General features: G+C 50.0%; 1 protein-coding gene across 4 annotated transcripts in view; it reads right to left on the bottom strand.

The window, feature by feature from the left end:
* RPH3AL (rabphilin 3A like (without C2 domains)) overlaps positions 1-13,900 on the bottom strand; it is a 128,545-nt gene that overhangs the window by 60,902 nt on the left and 53,743 nt on the right. For all 4 annotated transcript variants that reach the window (XM_037494362.2, XM_037494361.2, XM_037494359.2 and 1 more), the window contains one exon: positions 13,747-13,876. In XM_037494362.2, the coding sequence (XP_037350259.1) occupies positions 13,747-13,876 (130 nt within the window). The remainder of the gene's footprint in view (positions 1-13,746; positions 13,877-13,900) is intronic.

Raw genomic sequence — 13,900 nt, 5'->3', positions numbered from 1 at the left:
ATATCTTTAAATAGATATTTATGTATATATTTTAAATATTTATATACTTTACCAGCACTTGTGGTACACTAAGTCCTTTATGTAGAATTTTTATAACTACCCTGTAAAGTATATATTACTGTCCCTGTTTTATCAATGAGGGCTCTATGGTTTGAGGCTAAGGGACTTGACCATGGGAGCTGGGATGTGACTCCCATGCTGTCTGAGTCCCAGGTAGCTGCCCAGACAGGGCACTCATCCAAGTGAATGCAGGATTGGCTCCTTGGGCCTCGGCCCTTCCTCTGAACTACAGACTAGGTACAAGGGACTAGGTACAAGGTACAAGAGACTAGGTCAAGCCTCTAGTGGGAGAGGGCACTATCAGGCCCCTCCTGTTCATTAGGACCAGTGTGAAGGCCAGCAGGGCTGAGGATGTGCTGACCTTATGCAAATACTAAGTCACTAGGGTCCAAAGAGGCACACCCTAAGGATGCTAGCTGCCAGGTCTGGCTTAGTCTGAGACAGAAGGAGCCGGAATACAGGGGAAGAATTTCAGAAAGAAGGCAAGTCTCCTGTGCTTCCTATTCTAGTGCCCTACCAAGGAAACAACAGCCTTTCTCTATCCTGGCTGCAGATAGTAAGTGTACCAGCCACACAGGGCCAGGCCTCCCTCTCTGCCCAGGCAGATCCTCCCCCTCCACCAGATGAGCCACTGATGCTGCTAGGGGACCACCTGCGCACCCCAGGCTGGTGCAGCCCCCAGCCACCTCTCCGAGCTAAAAGGAAGCACTGCAGATTTCAGGACTAGCTTCCAAAACACCTCCCCCCTGGCTCCCCACCTGCCACTCACTTACAGTCAGTCAGTGCTGCGGCTTGAGTGGAGAGGAGGGTTAAAAAAAGGCAAGAGAAGCAGCTCTTGATTATTAACATTCATGGAGCGCATAATAAGAAATCATGACTTGGATGTAGCTTTGAATCATCTCTGTGCTTGTGCCCCACTGCAGGTGTCTGATGGGGGAATCTGGGTACTTCAGACAGAATGAAACTGCCAGGCTGGCTGGGGGGATGGCTGTCCCCCCTAAACCCCCGCCCACCTGTTAACTCTTCCTGGCCCTGGTTATCCTTAGCACTACCACTCTGCTCTGGAGACTGTGTGACACTTTTTGCCTCTTTTTTGAGTTGAACAAGGGAAACAAAGGAGGTCTGAGCTGTCTCGACAGGGTCCGAGAGGCGGGCGTGCCATGGGGATGGCATGACTGGGCATGGAGGCAGCAACTGTTTCAACAAGAGCCTGGACAAAGGGAAAGAAAGGGGTTATTCAGTCAGAAGCAGAGAGGAAGGTTTTGAAAAACCAGCAAATCTAATAATGTGTGATCAAAGGGGCACCATACCAGATGTGGCAGCGGTCCCCCCAGGCATGGGCTGTGTACTGGCAGTGGAGTCCAGGGGTGCCCAGGACACAGCCCCTGGGGAGCGGCCGCAGACGCTGCCTGTGTGCACTGAGTCTGGCCAAGACTGGAGAATGCTGGCCAGGCACGTGTAAGCAGAGGGGTCATGCACAGAAACATGAATGGCAAGAGGGGCCGGCCCCAAAGGCTGAAGGAGGCAGTGAGGCTGCGAGCCCCTACAGGTGCTTCTACTAACGCTCCAGTGTGGCCACCAGTCTGTCTAAATCTGAGGTCCCTCTCCTCTGGGGGTGTGTCAGAACCTCTAGGGCCAGTGGGCAGGACACACATAGTGGGAAATGCACATTCAATATTATGTTCACTTTTCTTACACTTAAATATTATTTTGAAATTTTAAATGGTATTAAAAACCAGCATGAAAGTATTTCCATGTTTATCAAAACGGAGACTGGGTTTTGAAACACTGCCTCTCTAAAGTCCTGATGGAGAGGGAGGAGGTAGCCTTCCTGATTGGGGGCTACACCTGTCCTTCTCAAACACCTACAGGAACCTCTGGGGTCTAATGGGGCCTGGTGTGGGGACAGGGATAGCACTGATTCTCTCCAGAGGTGAGTGCAAAAGAGCTTGCCACTCTTCTGAGAGTGGTTCCATCAGGGGTATTCAAACACTACCTTCCTCAAGTCTCCGAGACCTGGCTGGTATCTCGGGGCTCGCTGATCACTGATCCCACCTGCTGGAGGAGGGAGAGTAGGAGGTAGGTGGAATTCCACCAAGGGGCTCCCTGACTCTCGCCAAGCCTTCCCTCTGAACACAGCCTGCTCCTCTTGCTTGCTTCAGGCGAGTGCTTCTGGGACTAGAATCTTGGAGCCCTCTGAGCTCCTTCCAGCCCTAAAGGAAGAATCCCTTTGCTTCTGAGCGCCCCCTCGCCCCAGCCCGCACTCCTGGCACTGAAGGAGCCTGAGCCACAGCTGAGCATGGCAGCCCCTCCAGATTCCCAGCGGCCGGCTCATGTGGCTCCATCCAAGTCAAAGGGGGGTTCGGTCAGCCTCAGTCATCTCCTAGGACCACTGTGTTATGTGGTGCCCACAGCTGCCCAGCTGCACTCTGGCTGGGAGGGTGTCAAGACAGGGGAAGGCCCAGGTGGTGGAGGAAGAGGGCTTACATCTATCTTGCTCTCTGCCACATGGTGCCTTAGAGTTACAACTCATAATAGTGATAATAGCCACCATTTATTGAGCACTTATTCCATGCCTGGCACCTCGCTCAGTGCTCAACACACATTATCGTTATTGCATTTAATCTTGTTTACTTTCATAAGGGCCCTGTGAGGGAAGTTTTATGAGCTCAACGCTGTAGATGAAGAATTGAAGTTGCAGAGATGCTGGGTGGCTTGGCCAAGTTCATGTAACAAGGAGGCAGCAGAGACAGGATGGGGACCTAGGGCCATAATAATGCAAGAACTTACATAACACATCCTGTGTGGGGTACCAACTGTTCACCTACAAATGATAAGACTGGGGCAGACTGTTTAGGTGGTTTGTTGGGGTCACCTAGGGTAGTAAATGGAGGTCTAGGTGGGGCCCTACTCCTGATCTTCCCTCTTATTCACACCCTCTATCACCCCCACACCGGTTGAGAAAGATGCTTATGGGGCCCAGAAATGGACGACACAGAGAGTGAGTGAACAGAGCTGTTCTCCTGTGGACAGTGATGGTTTGAAGATAAATGGCAGCCCACTTTCCAGACAGACACGGGCCATGCCAGGTACATGAACACTGGGAATGGAAAGCCCCAGACAAAGCCTGCTCCAGCCTCCCCTGGTCCAGTCTGGTGGCATAACCAGCCTCTGCTTTCTGGAAGTCCTGTGCTGGGGCTTCCCAGATTATTTTCACTGGAAGTATGCCTCTGCCTGGCAGTCACCTGGCCCAGGCTCTATTGAAGGAGTCTGGTTCTTAGAACCACAGCTGGGGAAGAGGCTGGATCATTTTCATTTTTTGTCCTCACATCAGCATCCTGAAACTGCCCTGCCCTGTCAGCCTCTCCTGGGCAGCAAGGCTGGCTCTTTGGGGCTGTCATGAAGCTGTGTCTCAAAGGGAGGATGCTTGTGGCCACAGCACTGGCCACATGGGGGGCCCCAGCTGCCCAGGGAGTAGATGCTAAAGATTCATAATGAATCTCAGAGCTGACGCTGGGGAAGGCCTTAATCTTTCTTGTTTTGGAGGTCCAGGCTAAAGGGGGAGTGGGCTCCTCCTTCTCCCCTGGGTCTCCCCATCAACAGGAACAGTGTCCTGGTACCCTCCCATAGAGGAACAGAAGGACAGGCTAAAGCCGCCTTGAGTTAAGGTCTGTGAACAGCAAAGAATCATGCAGGAAACATCAAACAGGAGCAGCAGGGGTGACGCAAGGACGATGAAGAATGGCAGGCCTTCTGAAATGCGGCAGGGCACAGCCGGCTGGCAGGTGAGGTGAGGGCCATGTGTACGGCGCGAGGCCACACCACGGACTGCAAATATCATTATCTGTTATTTACCACAACAGAGGACAAGAGGCTGCACACAATTACTGTTCCTGGTAACAGTCACTAAACAGATTTGCCAACACTGCTTCCTGCTGCCGGTGTTTTCTTGAAGCGAGACTGACCAGACCCAGGAGAAGTGCCACTGAGCTTGGAAGTAGGAACCTGAGGGGCACCAGAGAGGTGTCTCGGGAAAGAAGCTCCACCGGCATCCCCAACACCCCAACCCCAGCCTGCAGAAGTTTTTGCGCACTCAACAAGGGGCTGGCCCACAGTGACTCTGGTCCATGACTCAACGACCTTAAGCCCCCTATAGGCCTTCCACATGTGTCCAGCCACTGCCCAGCCACCCTGGGGATGTTATAAACTAGGGTCAGGCAATAAGGCCCACTTTGTATGTAGTGGGGTGTCTCAGAGGGCCCATGGTTGGGCACCACACACCACAATGAAAGGTCAACTCTAGGGGCTACAGCCCTTCCCCCAGTGTTGGGAGCACTTAGTGAATGGCCTTGGCACCCCACTGGCAAGCTACCATTAGACAGCACCTTCCTTTGCAGGGTCTCCTGCACGACTTTAGCTCGTCTTACTTCCCAAACAGCATGTGAGCAAAGATCTGAAGCAAGATTCAAGAGTAATTGAAAAAGCATGGCTTTGGATCTCGTCATCTCTGAGCCTCCGATTCTCCACCTGGAAAGTGGGTACAATCACTGCCTTGCACCTACCTACCATGAGGGGCATCACAGAAACAGAGGAAGCCAATCCCACACTGGCTTCCTCTTGCTTAGAGGACATGGACTCAATCATAGCCTGAGACAAAGTGAATTGGGAAGCAAACTCACCAGGGCTTTTAAACAATGACAGAGTCGTGTTCCAGAGGCACAAAGAAATGAGCTTTAGCTCACAGCTGCGGCTGCTGCTGCTCCCAGATCTGTGGGGACTGGTGTAGGCCCCAGGGGCAGATTCTGGGTGATAATGCTGCAAGGGCTGGACTGAGGCTGAGTTTTACAGGAGAAACTGTTAGAAGGGCCTGAGAGAACCTCTTGTCCAACCCTTTCCTTTTACAGGGGCCCCTCAGAGAGGGGAGGGGATGTTTGTTCAAGGTCATGGGGATTTCAGAGCAGAGCCTAGCTTTCTGACTTCGGGCCCACCCATAGCAGAGATGGAGCTGTTTCACCTATGGATTTAGGCAGCACTGCCCCACCCCACCCCACCAGCTATGTCTCTCCTCTGGCTTCACAGGACCATGGATTTTATGAGAAATGAACTTGACCCATGACTCAACTGAATTTCAGACACAGGAGGGTGTGTGTTGTGTGTGGCAGGGGAGAGGGGGGGTTATAAACGCTGAACAAAGGAAGGCAGCAGGAGGCAGACTGCAGACTGGGCTGTGGCCCTGGGAGAGATCCAACTGAGGAAGAGGCCAGACCCAGCAGGGGGCAGGGTGAGGGGTATCTGTAGCTAGAGAGGGTAGGCCCTGGCCCTGCACCTCCCACCCAGGCCCGTCCCACCCAAGGGTATGTGAGCATCCTAGAAAAGAAGGGGCTATAGGTGAGTGGGGAGAATTCTCTTCTACCACATAGCTCCTAAAGATGGAATCAATTCCATGTATAGATCTGCAGGGATTTCTGGTATATTAAGGGAAAAATGATGAATAAGGAAATTGCAGAGTAAGCACTACATTACATTCCATTAAAAATACATATGTATATATATCACCTATATACATTTGTATACACGTGGAGAGAGAAAGGTGGGGAAGGACAAATACCCAGGTTGCTAAGGTTGGGGCAAGGTGGCAGATGTTGGTAATATTTTATACACTTTGTATTGTTGGAATTTTATAATTATTAAGCAGTTACTATGAGCCAGGTGCTGTTTCTAAAGAACGAAGCACTGTTTCTAAAGACGCCTGTCAATCCTCACACTGCTTTATGAAATAGGAACTATTATTACTCCCAATTTCCAGGTTAGAAAACTGAGGCAGAGAGGTAACTTGCTCAAGACAGAACCTAGCAGCCCAAATTCAGGGTTCTTAACCTTTAGGCAATAATATATATATTTTTGAATTCCAGGAAAAGAAAACCAGTTAGAAAGTAAAGGGATATTATATCACTTAATTCTTTAATATTTTGGAGCCCAAGCAACCACCCTGGCCCCCCTACCTGGCCAACTGACATACATCAGGGAGGGGGAGAAGTCACACCTCTCTCACCCTGAGTGGCCTGGAGCCCTGAGTGTGGGCTTGAGTGAGGACAAGGGCTGGAAAGCAAACATGTGAGTCTCTGCCATCCCCCTTGCTTAGTGCGCTTTGATGACTCTGCTGCCTACAGGACACTACTCAGGCTGGCACACAATGCTCCTCTTCCCCAGCTCCCTCTGCCATGCCCCCAACAATTAACTATGCCAAATGCCCATCAGTTCCTGCATTTCCTTGTCACTCGGCCTCTGCAGAAACATGCCACCTCTAGAAATGTCCTCCACACACACCAGGGAGGCCTCTTGCCAACGTGGCTCAAATGTCAGCTCCTCTTTGCAGCCTTATGCACCTCTCCAGGTGTCAGCCCTGCCGCCCCTGCTTGCCCCTGCCTGCTTGGGGACCACTCCATGCCCTCTGCTTCCCTTCCCACATGATCTGTCACCAGCAGTGAGTTCCTGGGGGCCAGGGCTTGGTGTGCAAGCCCTGAGGTGAGCTAGTGGACATGGTCTCCAGTGGGCTCCCAGCTACAGAAACAGGCTACTGACCCTAACCCTGGGCTTTCTCCAGGTAGCCCCGGGCCTGGCCCCAAGGCCACATGGCTACCAGAGCCCACCTGGCTCTCAGCAAGAAGCCTTTGTCCTGATGGCCCTGAGCTGAAGGTGAGCAGCACAAAGGGATGAATGGAGAGGGCTCTGAACCCACTGTGTCCACACAAAGTGGCAAGGAAGAAACTATGTTGGGGGAGAAAAGCCACCACAGGCACCAAGAATCTGAAGAAAAGTGTGCTGTAATGGAGATGTTCTGTATGGCAGACTCCTGAGCAGGGCAGATGATCCAAGACGCTGCAGTGTCTGGTCCAGTCTTCCAATCCTGGCAACAGTGGCCAAGTCAGCTCCTGCCAGCAGCCCGGGCAACATACGAGCAGTCAGAGCGGGCCCCCTCAGGGCAGACGAATTAAGTACTTTTTCTGGGAATTTAGGAAACATCAGTACTTGAATAAAAAAAAATCTATCTTTGTAATGAGGCCCAAACACACATTTTCTACATCTGAATTAGGTCGAAGAGGGGATAAGATACTGAGAAGCCAATTTGGAGGCAACTCAGATGAAATGGTCATTGCTCTGGAGGCTGTGGCTTGGTGGCTGCAGCAGGGGGACAGAGGCACTGAGGGCTGGGTCTGGAAAGTGAGACATGAGTGTCTTCTCCTGTGCCTTCTCCTATGTCCTTTAGAAAGATACCCCTGCTTCTCCAAGGAAGGGGAAGCATCACACTTGGGTCTGAGGAGCAGCACTGCACAGGTCACAAATGCCCCTCAAACCTGGGACCCAGCTCCCCACTACCTGGGAGGGTAATGGCAGCAGCCTGCTCTACTGAGCTCTGTTCTCCACCTGGGATGACTACAGCCTACCTCCCTGCTTGCCTTACAGCTTTGTCTAGAGGACCAAAAAGGATGGCTGTTGTGAAAGTGTTCTATAAACCCCACAGGACATCAAAAGATAAGACAATGGCCTCAGGATTCACAGTCTGCAAGTGTGAGGATGGTTTGAGGAAGGGCAGCAGCTGCCCCCAGCCAGTGTGTGTGCATGTGTGTGTGTGTGGGGGGGTGACGGGGGTGTGTGTGGTGTGTGTGTGGTGTCAGGGGTGTGTGTGGTGGTGTGTGGTGTCAGGAGTGTGTGGTGTCAGGAGTGTGTGTGGTGGTATGGGGTGTGCAGCAGAAGGCGTGAGGGGAATGCCAGGGGAGGAGACAAGCGGGAAGCCCCAAGCCAGGCCTGGGGCTAGGACCTCACAGCAGGGTCTTCAAACCTGAGGAGAAGCAAAATCCCCTGAGGAGACCGCCCCCTGCCCCTATGCCCAGATTTCTGTTCAGCAGGTGCTGTGGACTGAATGTCTGTGTCTCTTCCCAATTCCTAGAAGCCCTAGACTCCAGTGTGATGGTGCCATGAGGTCACGAGGGTGGGGCCCTCAGGTTCCTGTTAGCTCCTCACAGTGGCTCTGGGCTAACCTCAGCAGGACACATTTCAGCAGCACCTTGAGGCAGGGATCAGGTTCAGAGGAGGGAGCCTTCCCTCCAGTGCTCCCCCATCCTGGGTAGGGGATACCTGACCCCTACAAGCTGGGCTTCCCCTAAGGGCTTTGAGCAAAGTATGAGATTACCTCAACTTCTCACTGGAACCCAACACACACCACCGAGAGCATCACTTCCTAGCAGGGTCCTCAGTGCCTATACTCTAGCCACATTTTGGCTAAAATGCAGGAAAAATCCCAACTGCCTCCCTCACATGATGACAGCATCACCCTGGGCTAAGGCAGGTTCTTCTGCAGCAAGCCCCCACCCCCAGCCTCCCCATTGCTGATGAAGCCGGACTCTCAATTAAACTGAAAGCTGGCTGACTCAGAGCCTAAGCAATTAGGAGTGCCAGGCCTCTCTAATTAATCAGCCAGTCCCTCTCCCTGCCCACTGGAGCCCTCCCATAATAAGGGCAGGCAGTCTGGGTGGGCAGGCCCAATTACGGAGGGGAGGCAGCACTGAGGACTGGCATCCTGGGTTCTGTCCACGTACTCATTAGCATGTAGCTGCTGAATGCTGCCAGTGCTCTTGCCAGGGACAGCTTTGTGGCCAGGAGGGCTGCGACCAGACCCCAGGCCTGGATCGGGACACTTCCCAAGTGAGAGATCCTCCCAGCATCCCTTCCCTGCAGCCTGCCCATGCCCACACACCTGCCCCAGGACTACAGGCCAAGAAAAAGGTGAATGCAGGGAGTGGAGATGGAAATAAACAGGGAGGTGCCCTAGAAATTGTTGAACCCAAAGTGAAGGGTTCCTGATGGCCCCGATGAGGACCCATTACCCTGTCAGGGCATCTCAGCCCCACCAGAGCTGCCTCTGCAGCTCCAATCACAACTGGAATTAGTCATCCACAACTGTTTAATATCTCCCTCCAAGAGGCAGGGATCGTGTCTCTACACCGTGTCCCCAGAATCTGCACCAGTAGGAATACAATAAATACTTGTTGATGAGCGAATGGATGATATTATCCATTCCCTTCCAGAAACCAGAGAGCCCCTGTGAGGGTCACAGCTTGGGGTAAGCTGGGCCTCCCTTGTGATTCTCTAGTAACTTGGTTCCTAAGTGCAACCACGTGGGATCTGTCCTGGAGGACAGGCCCACCCTGCTCAAGTGCAGCTTGGTCCTCAGAGAACTCTTCTAACAAGTCCCATCTCCTTCCCAAAGACCTCAGCTCTGCCCTATATCCTCTGGTCCCTGTCATCACCCTGTTCCTAAGTCAAATCTGATGTCATCTCCTGTGTCCTTTCTTCTTTCAGCTTGCTTCTCCCTGCCCTCGGGGCCTGCATCCTCAATCAGGTGCTCACCTAATCCATTTCCAGGGATGTGTCTCTGTTGCACCGTTCTTGCCTCCCTGGAACATGTGTTGCTCTGCTCCTGGCCTCTCAAAAGCCTGCTCAGCCTTCAGGAGCCAGTCCCTCCAGGTAGTCCTCTCTGTTGCCCTCTGTCCTGGGATCTCTCGCCCCAGCAATGGTCAGCATCACTCTGGTGAATACTGTCTTCCCACCCTGATCATCAAGACTTGAGAGAAGTGACTGTGGTGGACACCTTTCCTTTTAGATTCCCCTAACCCAGACATAGCCTGCAACAGACTGATAAGTGATTGGGTATTAGGTTTAAATGAGGAACTTGCACAAAACCGAGGTTTCCCTGCTGGCTCATAATGCCCAATGTTTGAGAGCTACAAAGGCTTCCAGAGGCTTTTATATAAATTATGAAAAACAGTGGTAACTCCAATTTTAAATTCAAGAAATCCGGAACTCTAATAAAGAGAATGTGTTCACTCAAAATTCATATGCTGAAGGCCCAACCCTCAGTGGGGCTGTATTGGAGACAAAGTCTGTAGGAAGCAGTTAAGGTTAAATGCAGTCATGAGCATAGGACTCTGTTCCCACAGGACTGATGTCTTTGCGAGAGAGACCTGCCATGGCTGTGCGCAGACACAGCGAGAAGGAGCTACAAGCTAGGAGGAGAGCTCTCACCAGAAATGGAATTGGCAGGCGCCTTGATCTTGGACTTCCCAGCCTCCAGAATTTTGAGAAATAAATTTCTGTTGTTGAGGCTGCCCAGTCTATTGTAAGTTGTTATGCCAGCCTGAGCTGACTAATATGTGGGATGTCATTCAACCTCTTCTGAGATACATAGGAGGTTAGTTCCCTTATTCTTTGCAACACATGCACAGTCAAAACAGCTAGAACTTAAAATGGGTTGATAATAATACTATAATAACAATAACAACAGGCGTTCTGTACATAGTGTTTGCAATGGACCTGACACTCTGCTAAGGGCTTTCCCTGTATTACTCCATCTACTTCTCACACTCACCCAAAGGTGATCTTTTATTTATTACCCTGTTTACAGATAAAGGAACAAAGGCCCAGAAGTTAAACAACTTGTACAAGGTCACTCTGCTGTGGCCAAGCTGGGACAGCAAACCAAGTCCATCTGTGTGAAGCAGCACTTGCTGCGAGCCCAGGAGGACCTCCGCCCTTCCCTGTGTGGGCAGACCAAGGGACCTCGCGCCCTAGTCCAGCTGTAGTCTAGGATCCTCATTCCTTCCTAGGACTCTCAACCTCCTTCTTGAACCCTTCAACATCTGGCTCCCATCCCCATGCTGCCTTGTCCCCAATCCCATCATCTCCCAATGACAGTAGTCACTACCCAACTCATCTCCTGCTTCCACTCTATGTCCCCCTACAGTCCAAATAGCAGTTACACTTATCTCTTAAATATACAAATCAGATCATGTCACACCCCTGCTTACAATGCTCTACTGGCATCCCATTAAACTTAGAATCAAATATCAACCCCTAACCTTGACTTATAAAGTTCTGTGTGATTGTCATGTCTACCACTTGTTCCCTCTCCCCCAGATGCCATGTTAGTCTTTTGCACATGCCCAGTTAGTTTCTGCTTCAGGGCCTTCATCCTTACTGTTCCCTCTACCTGGGACAGGTTTCTACCTGGACCTTCCCAGGGCAGGGTCTTGCCTAAGCTCAGGTCTGAGCTCAAAGTGGCCCTCCAGTCACATTACACCACATTGCCCTCTTTTAATTCACTAGAGTCCTCAGTCTACTTAATGCTATTTTACATTTGTTTATTCATTATCTCTCTTCTCCCATCACTAGAATATAATCTCCATGACAATAAGGACTTTGTCTAACTTGATGATACTTCTAGCTGCTGGAATAAGGCTTGCACACAGTAGGCCTTCTTCTATTTGCAGAGTAAATAAATGACACAATCTTCTCAAGGATGGATGAAGAAAACCCTGCAAATGCTCATCATTCAGTGCACGCTCTCCTCCCACTTTGACCTGGGAACAACATCCCTCAGAAACACAAAGGATTCCTCATCTCACTACGCAAGCCATGATCAAGTTGTCAGCCAGCTACAAAATAAAACAATTTCAAATGGAAATATCCTCAGCATCAGCCCAGCCCTGTGCTCCAGGGGACCATGGGATGTAGTATGGCAAGAGTATCTGGAAGAACATTTCCCCGCATTCCCATATGCAGTTGAATGCCACTATTACCTAGGGTTTCACTATTGCCTAGGAAATGACTCTCCAAGGAACAGCTGACATTAACCCTTCAGCATCCACAGGCAGAAGCCTGCCTTTGTGACAGCAACCCTAGACTTTTCTAGGGGCATGAGCTAAGGCTGAACATTTATAGCATTTGTGGGATTATGGAGGAGGAAGAGGAACTAGCCGCGGGGTCTCCCAGGAAGAAGTCATGAAACACAACACCACCTGCCTAGCAAGACATTCCCAAGTTTCTGGACGTACTCCTACAGTGGTATTTAGTCAGGGCCTAGGGAGGACTTCATAAGGATCTTATGAAGTGGGCACACCAGTGCCCACCCCTACTCTGAAGCCCAGACCCCAACTACCTCTACACTATTCTCTCAAACCTTCACTGTTAATCCACATTTCTCAGTCTACTTCACCACATGTGACAGAGCAGGGGATAAAAACAACCTTAGCTGAAATCCTAGCTTTCCCACTTATTAGCTGGGAAAGCTCTTCGTACCTGTGGAATGCTTGCTTTAGAATGCAACAGAAAATGCCCTTGTCAAGGTTGCCAATGGCTTCTATGTGGCCAAATTCATATTTACTTCTTTGACTTTTCTATGTATTATAGTCCTTTTAATTCTACTGCTCCACCCAATCCACAGTCTTCTATCCCACAGTTCTATCCCATGAATTCTTCCCTGATTCTGTTACTTTCTGAAATCTACCTATTTATTTGATCATTACTTGATTTTTGGCTCCCCTACCCAATGTAATTTCAAGTGGGGAGGTTTTTTCTGTCTTGTTCACTAACATAACTTCAGGTTTAAAAGAGTGATTGGCACATGGGGTCCAGCAAAACTTTAGAGGTTCCAGTAAAATTAGAGTGAAAACAACAGAGGGATATATATTATTTTTGGAACAGCATCTTTAACTTAGGAGGGCAGAAAAGGAAAATCCCATGACAATAAATATGCAGCAACTAGTCTATGCTGGAACAGGAATAGGGATAAAAGTCTGGATGGGTTTCTGGCAGAGTTAAAAAAAAAAAAAAGATTGATTCCATGCAATGGAGAGTACAAACTGAGATGCTAAATAATCTTGAGTGGAAGGCATATTATTCTTTGGTCAAAGAGAAAACCAAAGGTAATTAGAAACTCAAGAAAAACAAAAAGTTAATTTAAGACATCTTAGATTCAATATGAAACAACTTAATAAGCAACACAATTTATAACACTGTGGAGTATAAGAAAAGGAGACACTCCATTTGATCATGCTGCAAAGATCACTCATGTTTGAATGGTTAAGGATTAAGAGTATGACAACTGAATAGCAAGTGCGATCCTAGCATATGATTTGGCCATGAGAGAATTATATTTATTTAGTAACAACTAATAAGGTTTATTGAGTACCTAAAACATGTCATACAAGGTTTAAGAAATTTGCATATAGGGGCCTCCCTAGGGTGCAAGGGGTTGAGCACTGTACTATGAAGCAAACCACAGCCTCTACAGCACAAGTTCGATCCCCAGCCTGCCAGGGAGCAACCCACATGGTGAAGCAGACCTCTCCTGTCTCGCCCGCTGCTCCCCTCAGCAGCGTGTTTCAGTCAGTCTGCCTGTTCTGTTCCCCATTCGGTCTCTGGTAAATCCTCTCACCCCCTGCATCTCTGGCCTGTACCCCAGCTCTTACATGCATAAATAAATCTTAAAAAATTTTTTTGAATAAAACTTTTAATCCTCCAACTCCTAAATTAATCCTATTTTACAGATGGGGAAGATGAGGCTTGACATATTAAACAATATTTTTTTAGGCCATACAGCTAATGTAAAGCTGAATTCACCCCCAGGCCTCTGAGTCCCAGAGGTCCAATCCCCAAAGCTGACCCTAGAAGACAGGTTAACCCAATCCTGCTTGCCAATAAGTACAGGACATCATGTGCACACCTGTGCACATATGTAGTCATGCACACACAGACTCATACTTCTGAGAGCCATAATACAAAGCCACAGAGCAGCAGAGCTGGTCCAGGCTGGGTAGCCAGAGTGGCAGGGCTAGAGCAGGGCCTTACCTTCCTGCAGTCTTTGCAGAACACTGACGAGCTGCCCAAGAAGCCCAGCGCCTCCCCACAGAGTAGACACTGGGAGAGGCCATTCCCCATCACGTTGCGCCTCATGGTCTCCAGTCGCTCTACCAGCCGCCTGCAGCACAGGACTCAGAGTCAG

The sequence above is a fragment of the Talpa occidentalis genome, unplaced genomic scaffold (genome assembly GCF_014898055.3).
Source record: "Talpa occidentalis isolate TD23 unplaced genomic scaffold, MPIMG_talOcc4v2.1 talOcc4.7, whole genome shotgun sequence".
Classification (NCBI taxonomy): domain Eukaryota; kingdom Metazoa; phylum Chordata; class Mammalia; order Eulipotyphla; family Talpidae; genus Talpa; species Talpa occidentalis.
Note: the sequence above shows the minus strand (reverse complement) of the source record. Positions and strands in the feature narration are given on the sequence as shown.